The sequence below is a fragment of the Sapajus apella genome, unplaced genomic scaffold (genome assembly GCF_009761245.1).
Source record: "Sapajus apella isolate SASKATOON/1434 unplaced genomic scaffold, GSC_monkey_1.0 scaffold46, whole genome shotgun sequence".
Classification (NCBI taxonomy): Eukaryota; Metazoa; Chordata; class Mammalia; order Primates; family Cebidae; genus Sapajus; species Sapajus apella.
The window spans coordinates 17,863,040-17,882,985 of NW_022436986.1; the positions used below are offsets into that span (position 1 = coordinate 17,863,040).

The following is a 19,946-nucleotide window of genomic DNA, read 5'->3' on the forward strand; positions in this document are numbered from 1 at the left end:
GAGATGTATAAAAGAGCAAAGAGGCCAGGAACATAATACTTAATTGAGGAAACATCAGGAGTACAGAAGCATTCCCTCATAACATTAATGTTCTTTAATTGTTTCGTGAATGAATGGCTAGTTTTTTAAATAAGAAAAGATAAAAACATTCTTTTTTATATTTTCCTCCTTTCTTGCTACTTTCTCTCATTTTCTGTTCATAATATACCCTATTGTAAGTCATTATCACCACTATGGCAACCAGAAAGATGTCAGTGCTAATTTTGGGGTAGATTTCTTTTTTGCACCAAATATAAATAGAATCATAAAACATGAACAAATCTGAGAATAACAAATCTTTGAAAAGTTCCTATTTTTGTATCACATTTATAAAATAATTATTTATATTTTCCTCATTTACATGCAGAAGTGAGGCTTTAATTATGGTGCAAATATTGGTTAGAAAAAGCTCAGTTACATACAGAATTGTCATCTGGCCAGGTAAGTTATAAGGTGGCCAAACTATTACATAAAAAGAAACTTTAAGGTGAATATGTAGAAATATAAAAGATAACAAAATTCTGAAATCTTTAAATACTATTCTGCATTTTTACCATGAAAAATGCACTGATTGACACAGTAATATTACTTTTTTTTTTTTTTTTTAAATGACAGCTCACCTTAACCTCAACTCCTGGGCTCAAGACATCTGCCCACCTCGGCCTCTTGATCTGGGATAACATGTGTGCCACCACACTGGGCTAATTTTAGAGATGGGGTGTCATTATGTTGCTCAGGCTGGTCTCAAACTCTTGGCCTCAAACAATCCTCCTACCTCAGCATCCCAAAGTTCTGGGATTAGAGGTGTGAGCCACCTTGCCCAACCTCAGTAATATTACTTTAAGCAGATTTATGAAAGGCTGTCACATCTTTTAGAAAAATAAGTATAACCATCATGACATTAAGACCTGAAGATCTTGTGTCTATGAATAGTATATGAGACAGTAAGATCTAACTATCTCTAAGTCACATAAGTATTTTTGTATTCGTTAACTGTGAAATGGGGTAATAGTACCTACTTTGATTCCTCGACAATGTTTCTAAATAGATCAAATATGACAGTAGATGTGAAAGTGCTTTATAAAGCATAAATATACCTGTATTTATGAAAATATTATTATCCTTATGAAGAAAGAATAGGATTTATCAAACAGGTTGATCATTAGAAAATATTTCTGGTATTTCTGAATGTAACAATATATAAATATTGAAAGTTTCCAGTGTCCCTGGCCATTAGGTTGAACTAGTGTGTACTGAATTTTAGGAATAAACAATAGTAGTCAATGAATAAATAAATAAATATATATATATATATATATTTTTTTTTTTGAGACGGAGTTTCGCTCTTGTTACCCAGGCTGGAGGGCAATGGCACGATCTTGGCTCACCGCAACCTCCGCCTCCTGGGTTCAGGCAATTCTCCTGCCTCAGCCGGGACTACAGGCACGCGCCACCATGCCCAGCTAATTTTTTGTATTTTTAGTAGAGACGGGGTTTCACCATGTTGACCAGGATGGTCTCGATCTCTTGACCTCGTGATCCACCCACCTCAGCCTCCCAAAGTGCTGGGATTACAGGCATGAGCCACCGCGCCCGGCTAATAAATAAATATTGTTGTGTTTATTTCATCAGGGTAACCAATGTCAAACTCATTCTGAAATGCCTATTTTGTTTTTATGAGAGGTAAAATGATATGACACATTATATTTCCTTTGATGTGGCTATAAGCAGTGAATGTAAGACAATTACAACTCAAACAAAAACTGTTAGATAATGTTAGAAAGAGTAATACACAATTAAGTGGGCAGAGAAAGTTTTCTTTCAAGTAGACGTTAAAATTTAAGTTAAAATACTGAAATAGGACTTACAGCTAAAAGAGAAAAAAGAATGGCAGAATTGACCAGCAAAAGTTAGAAATACTATGAATTTGTAAGGTCCTGTTGTAGAAAGCAAGTTTTACAAATAGTGGCTTTTGTTACAAATTCAAGTGCACTTTTAGATTTTTTAAAAAATACGTATCTATATCTAAATTATGCCTATATATCTATAAACTATCTGTATACAAGAAGTCTCAACAATCAATGACATTTTCCTTAACTATGAAAAATAATATAATTTTATCTAGAAGAGCTTTATTTCCTTTTCTTTTACAATAAATTATGTGTTTAGTCCTGAGACTACCATATCTATGGCAAAATATTATTAAAATACCTACCATGTTTTTCATCATTGTTTGTGACTTCAGTCTTTGAGGTGCAAGTCTTATATTTATTTCGTAGCATAATAAAGTCGTTCAAAAGGTCTAAATCATTCTCTTGTTTTTTACCATGTTCAAAAGATGCTTTTTTAGTTATTGAAGAGGAAGGTGATTTAATAGATGGTCCTATGCAGTCAAGTTCAAAGTGATCTTTATTTTCTTTCTTATGGATTATTCTGTTTACTGGTTCTTGGTCATTTGTTGGTTTCTCCTCTTTTGCTGGTCTTTTATGAGAGAAATATTCATCAGAAAAACATAGATCTAGTATTTCTTTTGCCAGAGGTAGACTCTTTTGTGGAAGTGATAAATGATCATTTGTAGATTTTTCATCAATAAGTGCAATAGGTGAAGAATGACTTTTATGTTCTAGACATGCTGAAAACAGAAAATAAAAAATACACAAATAACTTCCACACCTAAACAAGTGTTCTATTAGGTATTCAAATAACTTAGTTGTGGTTTCTTATTAATGTAATTTGATATTTAGCGGTACCTTGTTTACTGCTTTGAAAATCAATTTTTAGTCTAAATGAAATAAACTTTTTAAAAGGATCAAAATTTAGCACTCTTTTTCTTATTACAGGAGCTAGTTTACCAAGCAAAGAAATTCCAGTAAAGCCCTTTTGCTGATAGGCTTATGAGTCACAGCCTTTGAGGTAACAGTCACTCTATGGGTCAAATACTTACTTATCAGGCAAGTCACAACAGAAAAAAATACTTGCAATACATATAACTGACAGAGGACTGTATCCAAAATATATAAAGAACTCTTAAAACTCTATATTTAAAAAGGAACCCAATTAAAAATTTGGCAAAAGGCTTGAACAATAGTTCACATAAGAAATGCATATTCCACAAAATAGATGAATCTTGAAAACATGCTAAGTGAAAGAAGTGTCACAAAAGATCACATATTGTATGATTCCATTTATATAAAATGTCCAGAAAAGGCAAATCTACATATAGAGAACAGTGGTTCCAGAGCTGAGTAAAATGGGGAGTGACAACTAATAAGTACAGGATTTCTTTTTGGAGTGGTAAAAGTTTTCTAAAATGGTTTGTGGTAATGATTGCACAACTCTGAGATTATACTAATAGCCATGGAATGGTGTACTTTAAATGAGTCAATTGTATAGTATGTGAAATATATCTTGACAAAGCTGTTTCAGGAATACCTCAGAGATATTATGGGTTCAGCTTTTCCTTTGCATTCACAACTTGGCTGTTTGATGCAAGAGACCTAGCTTTTCACCTAGGTCAACTCTCAACATGCCTTTTCTACTTAATCATTTCTAGCCTTCGATTTAAAGTGAGAGTTGTGCAACTCTTCCTTTCACTTGAAGACTTACAGGCCACTGTAGGGTTATTAATTGGCCTAATTTTAGTATCTTTGTGTCTCAGTAGACATAGAGTGGCCCGAAGAAAGGGAGAGAAATGAGGGAACAGCCGGTAGTGGAGCAGTCAGAACACACACATTTATTGGTTCAATTCACTTTTTTATATGAGCATGATCTATGGTACTCCAAAACAATTACAAAATTAAAATCAAGGTAACTGATCACAGATAACTATACCAGGTATAAAATAAGAAAAAAATCGGAAATATTGTGAGAATTACCAAATGTGACAAAGAGACACAAAGTGAGCACATATTCTTCAAATATCCATATAATGTATTGAATTTATAAAACTACATGAAGTCTTTATTGTGATATGTAACTAATTTGAAATTAAAATAAAACATATTCATATTTTATATTTTTGATATCTAATAAGTTATGATGGTAATTCTAGAGTTGGAAATGCTGTTGGAAAATGACTGCCAAAGAATTGCTTGATGCAAGATTGCCACTAAGCTTCAATTTGTAAAAAAGACAATTGTCTGTGAAGCACAATAAAATGAAGTACAATAAAATGAAATGTGCCTGTATTTTTAAAAATGATATGCAAATGGCCAATGAACATGTAATTAGATGCCCAATATCATCAGTCAGGAGGGAAACAGAATTAAAACCACAATGAAATACCACAACACACCCATTAGAATGATTAAAACTTAAAACACTGCCAATACCTGGTGTTAGCAAAGATATGGAGTAACTGGATCTTTCACACATTGCTGGTGAAAATGTGCAATGGCAAAATTATTTTGGGTAGCAATTTAGTAGTTTCTTACAAAAGTAAACATATACATAAGACTCAGCAATTCAACTCCTAGATATTCACTCAAGAGAAATGATAAGGTGTTGGCCTGGGACAGTGGCTCACACCTGTAATCCCAGTACTTTGGGTGGCCCAGATGGGAGGATTGCTTGAGGCCAAGAGATTGAGGCCAGCCTGGTCAACATAGCGAGATTAAAGTTAATCTCTAACTAACTTTAAAAAAATAAATAAAAACTTACAGAGAGAAATGATAACATTATCCACAAAAAGACTTGTACAAGAATATTCATAACTTTTTTTCCCAATAATAAAAAACTGGGGGAAAAATCCAGAGGAATTGATAAACAAACTGTGGCATAGCCATACAATGCAAAATTCCTTAGCAATAAAAAGAAATGAACTAGTGATACACACAACATCATGAATGTATCTCAGAAATGTTATGCTGAGTGGAAGAGGGCAGACACAAAAGAACTTACACTATTTGATTCCATAGGTGAAATCCTAGGACGGGGCAACATATAATATATAGTGATAGAAAGTAGACTAGTGGTTGTCAAGGACCAGGGGGTAGGTTAATGAGGAGGAGAGGCAGGATAGAGGCAGAGTGTCTGCAAAGGGGCATAAAGAAATGTTTTTATGATAGAAATACTCTGTATCTTAATTGTAGTGGTAGTTTCACAGGCATATATGCTTATCAAAATTTATCAAACTGTACAGTTAAAATAGATAGTCTTCCTGGACTGGAAACATTTGTGTATATTGTGATGTATCAATGGCAAAAGAGTAATGTATCCTGGGGACAATGAAATCTTCACATTTGGAGCCCTCCTAAGTTCCATCAAAAGCATCTCTTTCTTTGGCTAATATGTGTCCTTTCCCTTAATAAACCATATATGTGAGTACAATACAAACAAAACAGGTACAGTTTTATTTTATGTACATTATACCTCATAAAATAGATTTGGGGGAAAAAATGCCTATAGGGCCAACTAAATTAGTAAAATGTATGGCTACTGCTTAAATCACAATCTTTGTTTGTATAGATGAACTTTGTATTGTTTTCTTCCAAAATGTAGTTTATAATTTTATTTTTGTTTTTGCTTTTATTAGCGATATTGGTATAAGAAACATTTTACTTTCCTCTTATACCTAAATGTAAGACAAAAGTGTCAAATGTCACCTAGCAACAGGCTTTGATTTGTAAGTCCTGGAAACTGTGGTGGGCTGGAGAGCGCATGGTCTGTTTATAGTGATAAGCTGTTAATGGCTCCAGCCAATTGTTGCCATATCAGAATCGGAGTCCAGTTTTTTAAATTTTAAAGATAAACTCAAAATACATATTATATATGTAAAATCTCCCAAATTTTAAATGTTGGTAATTGGCCAGGCACGATGGCTCACACCTATAATTCCAGCACTTCAGAGGTCTGGAGTTCAAGACCAGCCTGGCCAACATGGTGAAATCCCTCTCTACTAAAAATACAAAAATTAGTCAGGCATGATAGTACGTACCTGTAGTCCCAGCTACTCAAGAAGCTGAGACAGGAGAATTGCTTGAACCCAGGAGGTGGAGGTTGCAGTGAGCCAAGATAGTGCCAGCCTGGGTGACAAAGACTGTCTCAAAAAAAAAGTTGTTAACTAATTAAAATACCATATGAGTCCATAATATGTGGGCTGAATAGGATCCAAGTGCCACTTTTCAGATATTCTCTAGTGGTAATCTAGTATGTCTAGCAGGTGAATAGAAACTTTATTATTTCAGTTTTTTCATTATTTCCCTTCATTATTCTCTCTTTAACCACCCCTACTTGACCATTTGGCATGGATTCCAGATACAGTTATTGCTTCTTAAACTTCAGAATTATATTGCTATACATTTAACTATACTGTTAAACATTCATTTTTTTCACAAATTGAAGTTCTGTGGCAATCTTGCATCAAGTCTATTGCTGTCATTTTCTTTTTTTTTTTTTTTTTTTTTTGAGACGGAGTTTCGCTCTTGTTACCCAGGCTGAAGTACAATGGCGCGATCTCGGCTCACCGCAACCTCCGCCTCCTGGGTTCAGGCAATTCTCCTGCGTCAGCCTCCTGAGTAGCTGGGATTACAGGCACGCGCCACCATGCCCAGCTGATTTTTTGTATTTTTAGTAGAGACGGGGTTTCACCATGTTGACCAGAATGGTCTCAATCTCTTGACCTCATGATCCACCCACCTCGGCCTCCCAAAGTGCTGGGATTACAGGCTTGAGCCGCCGCGCCCGGCCTGATAACATTTCTTATTCAGATTCCTTAACTTCTTAGACCAGTCTCCCAACATAGATAGTAATTTCTAAAATTGATTTTTAAATATGTTCATTATTCTATAATAAACTATAAACACTCCCAAATCTGGTCGGGCACAGTAGCTCATGCCTGTAATCCCAGCATTTTGGGAGGCCTAGGCAAGCAGATCACTTGAGATCAGGAGTTTGAGACCAGCCTGGCCAACATGGTGAAGCCCCCTCTCTACTAAAAATACAAAAATTAGCCGGGAGCAGTGGTGGACACTTGTAATTCCAGCTACTCGGGAGGCTGACGCAAGAGAATCACTTGATCCTGGGAGGCAGAGTGTGCAGTGAGATGAGTTCATGCCACTGTGCTCCAGCCTGGGCAACAGAGTGAGACTGTGTCTCAGAAAACACACATGCGTGCGCACACACACGCGCGCACACACACACACACACACACACACAATTCATGCTAAATATGTTTCATTTACTATTAATATAATACCATATATAGCAACCAAAATAGCTCAAGACATAAAGACTCAAAAGTCATTTTTGCCTTTTTAAGTTGTACAGTAAAAAATGAATTAGTAAACTTTTAAGTAACAAAGGAAGATTCTCTATTGTTCAAGAGAGACATTACTGAATGCCAATGTTCAGCTGTTAGGTCAAAAAACAATTACAGCAAAATGCTGACCTGTGTCTAGGCTGAGTGAACAGAAATTGCTAGCAATTTAATCATTTATAAAAGGAAACAAAATCACTTTAAATGAGAATTGCTAGAAATTTTAAAACTGAGACTATAGAATTTTAGGACATAATGAGATTGTAGGATTAGCTAGTCAAACTTCATCATTTTTTTTTCAAGAAAATGGGACCTAGAGAAATCCAAAGTCATAAATTCTGGCAGAGCCAGGGCCTATGTGGAATGCTAAAACCTAGTGATTTTCCCAATTACCTAGAGGAAATCCAGAATCTAATATTTTCACATTCTGAAAATGTTTACATGATTAATATTTACTATTATGTACTTACATTCCAATTGAAATACTTTTGTAGGCAAAAATATCTCCATTTTAGTGTCATTAGAAGATAGATCATCAAGACATAAATCTGTATTCAGATGTTCCAAAGTTTGCATCATTTTCAGATTTAGTCCTGCTTGTTTCCACCACTCTGTGTTTACGGGATTAATAATAAGACTTTCTTCTTTAACAGATAATATCTTTTTCAAATCGGTAACTGAATATTGGCTGTGGGGCTCTTGAATTCTTGGCACTTACAAAAAAATAGAAACAATTAGTTAGACACAGTCTACAAAGCAAAAGAAACAAAACACAATAAAAAGAACCACACTGGAATTTCTTTATGAAATGCATTTTCATGCATTAGGAAAAAAGTAAAACTTTAAGTTATATCTGGTATTTTTGTTTTCAATATGCCAATATTTGTAAAAGTTCAAGCTACTATAGGAGTAGAAGTCACATAAAGGATTTATTCCACTCTTCGAAAATATCAAGAAGTTAAAATTATTCAAATATTTGATATGAGGAGGAACTCTTATTTTGTTTGACCATTTTCAATTACTAAATTAATATATTTGATTAACACTTTGAAGTAATATAAGCTTTATTAGAAATTCTAACTCATTATAATAAACCTAAAGAAGAAGATTCAGCTTTTATGATGACTATATCATCTAAGATATTGTGGTACAGAGCTTACTGCCTCATTACTTTTTAGCCTAAATAGGGAGAAATCATAACATATGGAGGAACTGAAGTAGCTCAACTACCTAATATTATTTATCTGCATTATAAACATCAACCTGAAAATAGGATTATAAATTTTGAAACCCTAATTTTGGAACGGTGCTTTTATAATGACAATAATATTAAGAAGAAATCAAAACTTAAAAAAAAAATACTAATATTAATAACAGTAATTACAAGTTACTAAAAAACATCTGGCACTATGCTAAGTGCTTTCTTTGTATGGATTATTCTTTTGTTTTTTTTTTGAGATGGAGTTTCAAGTTTCACTCGTTTCCCAGGCTGGAGTGCAGTGGTGCGAGCTCAGCTCATTGCAACCTCTGCCTCCCGGGTTCAAGTATTTCTCCTGCCCCAGCCTTCTGAATAGCTGGGATTACAGGCGCCCACCACCTTGCCCAGCTAATTTTTTGCATTTTTAGTAGAGATGGGGTTTTACCATGTTGGGTAAGCTGGTCTCCAACTCCTGACCTGAGGCAATCCGCATGCCTCCACCTCCCAAAGTGCTGGGATTACAGGCGTGAGCTACTATGCCTGGCCTATATGCATTATTCTTAAACCCTAAATAATTCTATAAGATAGATATAATTTTAAATAGCTTTATCAAAGTATAACTGACATGCAATAAACTACACATAGAGTGAAAAGTTTGATAAGTTTTGACATATTTATACATTCATGAATCCATTACTACAGTCAAGGTAATGAGTATATCCATTCCCTTCAAAGTTTGCTCCTGCCTCTTTATATCTCTCTTCTAATCTTCCTCGTCCCCCAGCCCCTGTCCCACTGTTCTGCTTCCTGCCACTATAGATTAAACTGCATTTTCTAGAATTTTATATAAATGGAATTATACCATATGAATTCTTTTTTTGTGGTTTCTTTCATTCTGCATAATTATTTTGAGATCATTTATGTTGTATGTATCAACAGTCCATTCCTTTTATTCAGATAGAAATAATTGTAGATTCACATGTAGTGGTAAGAAATAATACAAGATGTCTTGTTCCCTCCTTTTTTTGTTTTCAAAGTATATTATACTATGTAACTGATAATTCCAATATATAATCTGATTTTGATGTCTAATGTTTCTTCTTTATCTCACTGGTGATCCCAATATATTTTGTGATTTTTATCTATTAGCATGTGTTTCTTTCAATTTTGTGGAAGGTCTTTGAAGCCTGATTTGAAGTACATTCCTCAGGAAAAAATTTCCTCTAGAAAGGATTTATCGTTGTTTATGTGTTTGGTAGGCCTGTCTACCTGGGACCACTTTAAATTAAATCACCACTATTTTTTCAAATTATATAGGTGGTTTGAATTCAGACTGCAACCAGGCATGATGACTGCCTTCTGGTTAGAAGCACTTAAGGGAAAGTTTTCTTCTTTTCCTTTCTTCCAGCTCCAAGGTAGAAATAGGCAAATTTATTTGGAGTTCCCTTCTATATGGTGGTTTATTTTTGTATGCTTTTATTTTAATGGTAGTTTGTTGAACTCCAAGTTTTATGTAGGGTTTCCCTATTAGACTCAACACGAAGGATATTTCTTGACTACACTACATGTAGACCTCAAAACAGAAGTTCAAAGTCTCCTAGGTTTAATGGAGAGCTTGGAGGGAAAGCTAGCTTTGGTGCTTACTTGCTCCCCAGGATTCCTGTTTTCACTTTGTTTTTGGCCTCCAAATGCAACTCAGTGATTCATTTAAAAAATTTTTAAAAGAATACCTTATCCAAAATTCCATTCCTATAATGGAACAGTTCAGACACAGACAAGAGTTTAACTTAGGTAAATTTTGAATATACATGTGAAACGTACATTCACTTCAAAATTATTTTGTTAAACTATAAACAAGCTTTGCTAAAATGCTTTTATTTATTTATTTTTGAGATGGAGTCTCGCCCAGTGTTGCCCAGGTTGGAGGGCAGTGGCGATCTCAACTCCTGCAACTTCCACCTCCCTGGTTCAAGCGATTCTCCTGTCTCAGCCTCTAGAGTAGCTGGGACTACAGGCGCATACCACCACACCCAGATAATTTTTGTATTTTTAGTACAGAGGGGGTTTCAACATGTTGGCCAGGCTGGTCTCAAACTCTTGGCCTCGATTGACCCACCCGCGTCGGCCACCCAAAGTACTGTGATTACAGGCGTGAGACACAGTGCCCGGCTGTTTTTTTGTTTGTTTTTTCTGTGTGTGTGGTTTTGTTTTTGTTGTTGTTGTTGTTTGTTTGTTTGGTTTCTTTTTCTTTTTTCTTTTTTTTTTTTGAGACGGGGACTCGCTATGTTGCCCAGGCTGGATTGCAATGGCGTGATCTCGGCTCACTGCAACCTCCGCCTCCCAGGTTCAAGAGATTCTTGTGCCTCAGCCTCTCAAGTAGCTGGGACTACAGGCACGCCCCTCCATGCCCGGCTAATTTCCAGCAGTTGTTAAAATGTTTTTAAATGTCCTTTTTGGAAAGCTTGGGAAATGAAACATTTTAACTTTGGATGTGATTTTTTTTTTTTTAAACAAGCAACTCACAACCTTGGAAATAGAAATTACATGTATGGGACTGTTTTGTGTACTACTTGCATTTCTTTTCTTTTCCTTCTCCCATGTGCAGGAATTATCCAGAAAATCAGCAGGATCCAGATCTTGTCATACACTTCTGTACCTAGCATAATGAACCTTATGGAAGATATCTTGATATTTTACCTTTAGGCTAAGCTACATATTCTGTGTTAAGAAATGGCCAAAGAAAAAGGATACCCCACATTTCTACTGGTTGTACCTTTTAACCTATACTTTCTATTTATCATTTAAGAGCAATTAATCTTTACCTGTAAGCAAAAATGAGTTCAAAGGGCTTCTACAGCTTTCTAATTGCCACACCATGTAGTATTTATTAGCTGATTCTTCAGCAGTAAGCAAATTACTGAAAAAAAGTTTAACAATATTAATGAGTCTTTGGTATAATAAAATTTTGTTTTAAAAAGTATTTTAAAGTACTTTTTACACTCAAAATCAAGTGAAAAATTAACTTTATAAATGTGTAAACTGCAGTAGAGTTCCATAGACCAAATATCAAATACAGTTCTCATTTTCTCCATTCCTGGGAAGGTTTGGTACTTTGTAAACTCAATTGTTCCTAATTGACTATAAATTACTCCCACCTTTAGCTCCCTCAGTGGCACCTGGAGCCAGAGAGGGCTGACACAGGAGGGTTTTAGCACTTCCCTGCATAAACTATGCTAGAACCAATCTTATACGCCACCAAAAATAAAAATACAATCTAAGTAAAATTACCATGCTTACCATGAAAATAGCAACTTCATTTATTAAACAGGGAATCTGAACCTGGAAACCATCATTCTCAGCAAAGTAACATAAGAACAGAAAATCAAACACCAAATGTTCTCACTCATAGGCGGGTGCTGAACAATGAGAACACATGGACACAGGGAGGGGAGCATTTCACACTGGGGTCTGTTGGGGGGAAATACGGGAGGGACATCAGGGGGTGGGGAGTTGGGGAGGGATAACATGGGGAGAAATGCCAGATATAGGTGATGGGGAGGAAGGCAGCAAACCACGCTGCCATGTGTGTACCTATGCAACAATCTTACACATTCTTCACATGTACCCCAAAACCTAAAATGCAATTAAAAAATTTCTAAATAAAAGATTGAAAGAAAAAAAAAGAAAATAGCAACTTCAACAAAAATTTTTACACAATTGCTATCCCCAAGTCCCTTCCATATAGAAATTCTGGATCCTCTACAGGCTGAGGATCAGTACTATGAAAAAGTCCTTCTCTGGAGATGGCAGAGTCCTAAAGTTTAGTTCAAGACCTTCAATCTTGGTGGGTTTGTGAGTAAGCGATGTGTGTTTGTGTGTGTTTAGGGGTACTGGGGGCAGAAGGGAGGAAATACATATGACAGTCAGTGTAAATTACAGCTTATCTGTAGCTATGAAGCTACTAGCCTTGGTAGGGGAAAGATTATTAATTCATAAACTCCTTAATCTGTGCCCTAAACCTCTTGCTAACCTGAGTGGGAATTGATTGTATTGGGTTTCTTTGTTCATATGGAACATACAAGAGCATGCGTATAATTAGTAAGTACTGCCAATTAAATTGACAGTCTAGGGCAGTGGAAAGCTAGGTTTTATGTCTAAGGCATCCAGTTTACCCACATAATCCAAAAATCTGGTCATGTGGCAGAAAATTTGAGAATGTAGACAATTCTTGAATCTTACCAAGGTTTCTTTGACAACACCTCAGATTGTAAGCAACTATTTTAAAGTGAAAGGAAGGGGTAATACCTAGCAAGCCATGTCCAATATAGACAAATATTTTCACTCTTAATGATGCTTTCTGAAGACATGTCTGAATCTGATACATTGTTTGTTCATAAAAATATATTCACAAGTCGGCAGTCAGAACATTAATAAAATCTCATGCCAGGCAGACATTTCTTTTTTAGCACATAAAATCTAGCATAGAATCTCACATGTGGTAGGCACTAAAAATATTGTTAACTGGGTATTATTTTCAGCCAAAGTGTGTTCTGAAATAAAAATAATTGATACCTTAAAAATAAGTTAAAGCTATAACATTCCTTATTATTTTCCCTTCCTTTTTAAAAAAATTTTTAACACTTTTTCTCCTTGTTTTTAGTTTTGCAGTTGAGATATGCAGTAGTTCCCCCTTATCCATGATTTCAGTATATTCAGTTTCAGTTATCTGTGGTCAACCATGGTCCAAAATATTAAATAGAATATTCCATAAACAGTTCATAAGTTTTACATTGCACTGTTGCGAGCAGTGTGATGAAATTTGACGCCACCCTATACCATCTCACCCAGGATGTGAATCATCCCTTCACCCAGCATATCCACACTATATATACTCACTACCTGCCCATTTGTCACTTAGTAGCATTCTCAGTTATCAGATCGGCTGTTGCAGAATCACAGTACCTGTGTTCAAGTAACCTTTACCGAATTTAATAATGACTCCAAAGCACAAGTGTAATGATGCTTGTATTTATTATGGTTGTTCTATTTTATTATTAGTTATTGCTGTTAATGTCTTACTATGTCTAATTTATAAATTAAATTTTATTATAGGTATGTATATATGAGAAAAAAACAGTATATATAGGGTTTGATAACATCTGCAGTTTCAGGCATCCATTTAGGGTCTTGGAAATTATTCCCCCTGGATAAGGGGGGACTACTGTAAACTCATTTTTAAAATATAGATTTTTAAGCTTTTACAGTCACCAAACCAATGGAAGTGATTTATCTCTTGCTCATAAATGTAGTAGTAAGGGGACAACTTCTTTCAGTTGTTTCAAATAACTCTAAAACCATTAGCAATTTGAAAGCCTTTTTTGTTCTAACTTTGCCAAATCATTAGTTAAGATTTGTTTCATAAATTCTTATTAGATATTTTAGTTATAACAACAGACATATAACCTGTGATTAAAAAGAGCTTATTACAGTTTATATACTTTTAATATCAGATTGAAATTAAAGATGACGGTAATTTCTGCTAGTTTTTGTTTCTAAACATCCCAATCTGCCATAACAGATGGATTATGGTATATGGAGTAAATAAAAGAGTAAAAGGGCACTAATAAAGACAGCACATGTCCTGCAAATAAACATCTTTCACCTTAGCAAGGGAACTAAAAGTATTTAAACAAATTATATGCAGTTTCCATACTTGTCCTATGCAATTTGTAGGGCTCATATCTAATATGGACAAGTCTTAGTTATAGCACACTCCGTATAACACAAATTTGCTCCAGAAATGTAAATAATTCTTAGCTAGAAGATAACGATATATTTAGGGCCCTCAGTCTCATGCTTTTTCCTGAGACCATTAATAGAAGACTAAGCAGCCAGTGATAAATTATAGAGCCTTGACTTCAGTTGCTCCCAGTAATCCAAATAGCACTCTCCTCTGGCAGATCAGCTAATCCTAACAAGAACTTGAAACCTAATGCACAGCTCCCACAGTTTCCAGTCCTGGAATAATTCATTAGAGACTTGTAGACTTTACCGTCGTTTTCCTTAAAATATATTATTTTAGGACACATTAAGTTCTAAGTTTACAGTAGACTGATTGTACTGATTATGTTCCCAATTTTGTAATTGGCATAAGAAGCAGAGGAATGGAGTGGCTTTATTCCAGGATAGCAGACCAATCAATCTTAGAGAACATTAAGTTACATGTATGCTACACGGTTTAAGAGAGCAACAAAAACTATCTCAGACTCTGTCAAAGGGCAAGATGCTGGGCAACTAAGCTATGCAATTTTGTCTCAAACTAGAATATAATGACATAGCCTTGCAATATCAATTCTACAATTTCAGACTATTCTGTGCAACAACGATTGGGTATTGAACAAGTTTATGAATCAACCTTGGTTCTGCATGTCTGGTTCACCCAATACTGAGACCACATTGACAGAGGTGTACAAGGTCAGTGGACGTCTTCTGTTAGAGATAGGACATGACCCCTGGTACTCTTAGTGGGAATAAACTGATAGCCAAATCTATTGATCAACATTGTCCACACTGCTCTGTGATCTTTGGCTATTTCTGGCCACAGACCTATGACAAATCTTTTAGTAGACCTCTTAACAACCTTATAAGGTAGATACTATTATTATCCCAGTATTGTAGATTAAAAAAAACTGAGGCACAGGACAATTAAGATTGCAGTTAGAAAGTGATGGAGACAGGCAATCTGGCTGTAGTTCAGAGCTTCTAACCACTTATTATGGGCTGAATTGTGCCCCTACAAAATTCTTATGTTGAAGTCCTAATCCTCAGTACCTCAGAATGTGACTGTATTTGGAGAAAGGATCTTTAAAGAGGTAATTAAGTTAAATAGGGCCACTAATACAACATGACTGGTATTCTTACAAGAAGAGGAGACTGGGGTATAGACAATGATGGAGGAAAGAATGTATGAAGACAAAGGGAGAAAATGGACATGTATAATAAGCCAAGGAGGGAGGCCTTAGAATGAATCCAACCCGGGTGACACTTTGTTCTTTCACTTCTTGCCTCCAGAACTGTGAGGAAATAAATTTCTGTTGTTTAAATCACTTAATCTGTGGTATTTGTTATGGCAGCCCTAGCAATCTAATATACCACTACATTGCCTAATTTATAAAGTAAACTTTATCATAGGTATCTATATACATGAAAAGAAACAGTATATATAGGTTGTGATAATATCCACAGTTTCAGGCATCCATGTAGGGTCTTGGAACTTATTCCCCCTGGATAAGGGGAGACTAGTAAACTTGGTTTTTAAACCGAGTGACTGCCAGTAGAAACAGTGCCATTAGCAAGTGTCCAGTGGCAATGTCCTAAGCATACTATTCCAATGTCAGGATCTTAAAAATTTTTTTAATTTATTTATTTTTAATGATAATATATTCACATTAAAAATACTGAAATGTGTGAAAGGCCATATTGTGAAAAATTTCCTACCCACATTGCTAGGTTACCTAGTTCCTTTCTGAATACAACCAATATTTCTTGTTTCTTGTGTGCCCTTCTAAAGATACTCTTTGCATATAAAACCAAAGATATTCATATATTTATATATTCCTTCTAGTTACTTATTATAGACACTGTACTAGCTCTTAAATTTTTTCATAGAGGTATCTTGGAAATTGCTCTTATATGCAGAGATTTAAATAAAGACTGCTTGTTCTAAATTGCAACTTGGGTTCTAAATATAATCTTTACTTACATTTTGCAAACCGGAGATAATGGAAATGTCTGAAGTTCTGCACATAATGAATTAACTGAAGAATGTTGCCATGATAGGTTTAGAGGAGTTAGTGGCATTTCTAACTCTCCTGGAATATATGAAAATGAAAGTTATGTAAACATTGAATAATATTAAGTAGGCCAGGCACGGTGACTCACACCTGTAATTCTAACACTTTGGGAGGCTGAGGTGGGAAGATCACTTGAGTCCAGGAGTTTAAGACTCGGGCAACGTGGCAAGATCCAGTCTCTACAAAAAGTACAAAATTAGAAAGCAATGTTGGCACATGCTTGTAGTCCTAGCTATCTGGGAAGCTGAGCTGGAAGGATTGCTTGAGCCCAGGAATTTGAGGTTGTAGTGAGCTGTGGTTATGCCACTGTACTCTAGCCTGGGCAACAGAGCAAGACTTTGTCTCTAAAAAAAATAATAAATAAAAATTAAGTATAATTTAGAACTTTTTGTAAGCAACTATTATGTTTGATCATTCTGTTACATCAAAAATATTTCTATAGCCGGGCGCGGTGGCTCACGCCTGTAATCCCAGCACTTTGGGAGGCCGAGGCGGGTGGATCACGAGGTCAAGAGATCGAGACCATCCTGGTCAACATGGTGAAACCCCGTCTCTACTAAAAAAATACAAAAAATTATCTGGGCATGGTGGCACGTGCCTGTAATCCCCGCTACTAAGGAGGCTGAGGCAGGAGAATTGCCTGAACCCAGGAGGCGGAGGTTGCGGTGAGCCGAGATGGCGCCATTGCACTCCAGCCTGGGTAACATGAGTGAAACTCCGTCTCAAAAAAAAAAAAAAAAAAAAAATTTCTATAAAAAGAAATTTGAATTGAGATACAAAATAAATGTCCATCTATATAAGGAATTACATATATATCGCATTGTGTCTCAACTACAATTGTGGTGATTTTTAAAAAATACATTGATAGCTAAACTTCACTGAGTTTACTGTGTTTCAGATGAATTCTGAGAGCTTTATATATTAAGGCTTTTGATTCTGACAGTTTGTGTTGTCAGTACTTAGGTGATAGGATTATTTTTATTTCCAAAGAAAGAAAAAAATAATTATTTTTATTTTCATTAGTGATGTTAAACAAACTGTATTATAAAGAGTAATTATTCATCTTAATGACTCTGAACTCTAGATGGCCTAGCACAGAATTATACATTTATATGGTAGACTTGAAAAACTAATTTTCATGTATTGATAACTAGTGGTGTGGTTTCATTACTTTCATAAATAAAGCAGTAAACTTTCAAATAGATAATTCAGATAATCCAATTATAAATGTAATTAAGTAACAGTGCCATTAATATAGTTAAGGAGCAACACAATTTGGCATCGTACTGGAACAAAAGATGATTCTGAGATTCCAAATTTGGTAGAATAATGATACTAAAAATAATGATGACACAGAGAATGATAAGATTGCTTTGGGAGATAAAAAATTCAAAATTTTTAAAAATGTCACAGTGATCAGTAAGATTGCTAATACTGAGATAAAATATGAAATTTTATTTACTGAGCTATACTATTTTAAGTTTTCTATTTTTAATATTAATTCTGTTTCCTCTATTCCTCTTCCACATCATAACTCCCATCTATGTATTATTCAGTTTGTTTGTTTATTTATTTTTATTTTTTTTGTTGTCGTTGTTTATTTGTTTTGAGACAGACTCTAGCTCTGTCACCCAGGCTGGAGTGCAGTGGTGCAATCTCGGCTCACTGCAACCTCCACCTTGCCAGTTTAAGCCATTCTCATGCCTCAGCCTCCTGAGTATCTGGGATTACAGGCATGTGCCACCACATCAGCCTCACTAATTTTTGTAATTTTAGTAAAGATGTGGTTTTGTCATATTGGCTGGTATTGAACTCCTCATCTCAAGTGATCTGCCCACCTCAGCCTCCCAAAGTGCTGAGATTATAGGCGTGAGCCACCATGCCCAGCCTATTATTCAGTTTTGATTCCAGTAGGATTCTGAGTTAGTGATAGTAATAAAGGGGCAAATAAGAAAAAATGACATAGGATTATAACAATCAAATTTTAAACATGGAAACTGACTCACAGTACACTGTATATGCAAATATACTGTACTTTTACAACATAAATAGGTAATCCCTGATAAGCTTAATGATTTATCAAAATTTCTACCTGGTTTACTGCACTTTTCTGGTTCACTCTGGCTTTGAATGGTCAAAATCTCTGTGGAGCTGAATTTTATATCCCCGATATCCTCAATTCCATGCTTGTTAGTAAGATCTAAAAAGGAAGAAACTCTACTATTAGCAAGTATACAATTAAATTAATTTTTTGTAACCTTGTTCAGTGACATTTTCCTTTTAAAGTATCTTTATTGTTTTATTTCACGTCAATTTTTCCTTTTAGAGAGAAGTAGAGATTTATACTTCTGAAGAAAATGCTAACTTAGGTGAATAACTATTCCCCCACGCACACCCCTTGTTACCCCTCAAATGTCAATCAAAATTACCAAAGGGAAATAAAAACGGAAAAAATCTACATAATCACTGGAAGGTAAGATAGGGTGGGTAATCCATAAGCCACAAACTTCAAAGAATGAGCTCACTTTGAAGGGTTTCATCTCTATCTATCGATATGTGATGACTTTCTATGCCTTGCTTAGCTGGAACTCTACTTCTCTATATTAATATTGCCACTTTGGCTTTCTTTTTTCTTTCTTTTATCTTCCTTCTTTCCTCCCTCTCTTCTTTTTTTCCTCACTTCTTCCATCCTTTCCAGCTGTCTGACACATTTTACCTTTTATCTCCTTCCTTTCTTCCTTCTTCCCTCCCTCTTTCCTTCCCTCCTTTCCTTCCCTCTTCCTTTCCCTCCCTCCATCCTTTGTTCCTTTCTTCTTTCTTTTTTTTCACTCTCTTTCTTTCCTTCCTTCTATCGCTTTTTCTCTCTTTCATTTCTCCTTCCTCATTTCTTTCTAGCTGTCTGACACATTTTGCCTATCCCTTTTTTATCTTTTGGATTTCTTTCTTCCCGCCCTCATTTTCTTCCTGCTTTCCTTCCCCTCCCTGGATGTCTGACACATTTTGCCAAACCTTTTATTTTCCCCTTCCTCCCTCCTTCCCTCCCTTCCTTCCTTCCTTCCTTCCTTCCCTCCCTCCCTCCCTCCTTCCTTCCTTCTCCAGCTGTCATACATTTTGCCTATCCCTTTATTTTTTACCTTTTGGTTTTCTCTCTCTTTCTTTCCTTCCTTCCTTCCTTCCTTCCTTCCTTCCTTCCTTCCTTCCTTCCTTCCTTCCTTCCTTCCTTCCTTCCCTCCTTCCTTCCTTCCTTCTTGGCTCAACTCTTGTAAACACCATACATGGTGGTTCTTTATGGTAAGACTTTTTTTTTTTTTTTTGTATTTTGTTGTTTGTGAAATTGTGATGCATCTTACAATCTGTATGTGCATTTAGAATGTTTCTTTCTTCCCTAAAAATTCTTAAGTTGATAATATATCTTGCAGTTGATAGGATCTTTGAATTAGACATATGGTCATTATATTTCCTTTTTAAATTTAATCTAAGAATCAGTCTCTCTTTTAGTAGAGAAGCTTAACCTATTTACGTTTATTTTAACAAAGGCGATACTTTTATAATCTTATTTTATGCTTCCAATGCCTTTTGCTTGCTTTGCTCTCCTTTATTT

General features: G+C 35.4%; 1 protein-coding gene across 1 annotated transcript in view; it reads right to left on the minus strand.

Moving 5' to 3' along the window:
• Nucleotides 1–19,946, minus strand: part of SHOC1 (shortage in chiasmata 1) — a 66,048-nt gene that overhangs the window by 36,689 nt on the left and 9,413 nt on the right. Inside the window, exons 5-9 of the mRNA XM_032240345.1 lie at nt 18,438–18,545; nt 16,255–16,363; nt 11,315–11,409; nt 7,765–8,007; nt 2,255–2,671 (exon numbers count right to left, since the gene is read on the minus strand). Coding sequence (XP_032096236.1) covers nt 2,255–2,671; nt 7,765–8,007; nt 11,315–11,409; nt 16,255–16,363; nt 18,438–18,545 — 972 coding nt within the window. The remainder of the gene's footprint in view (nt 1–2,254; nt 2,672–7,764; nt 8,008–11,314; nt 11,410–16,254; nt 16,364–18,437; nt 18,546–19,946) is intronic.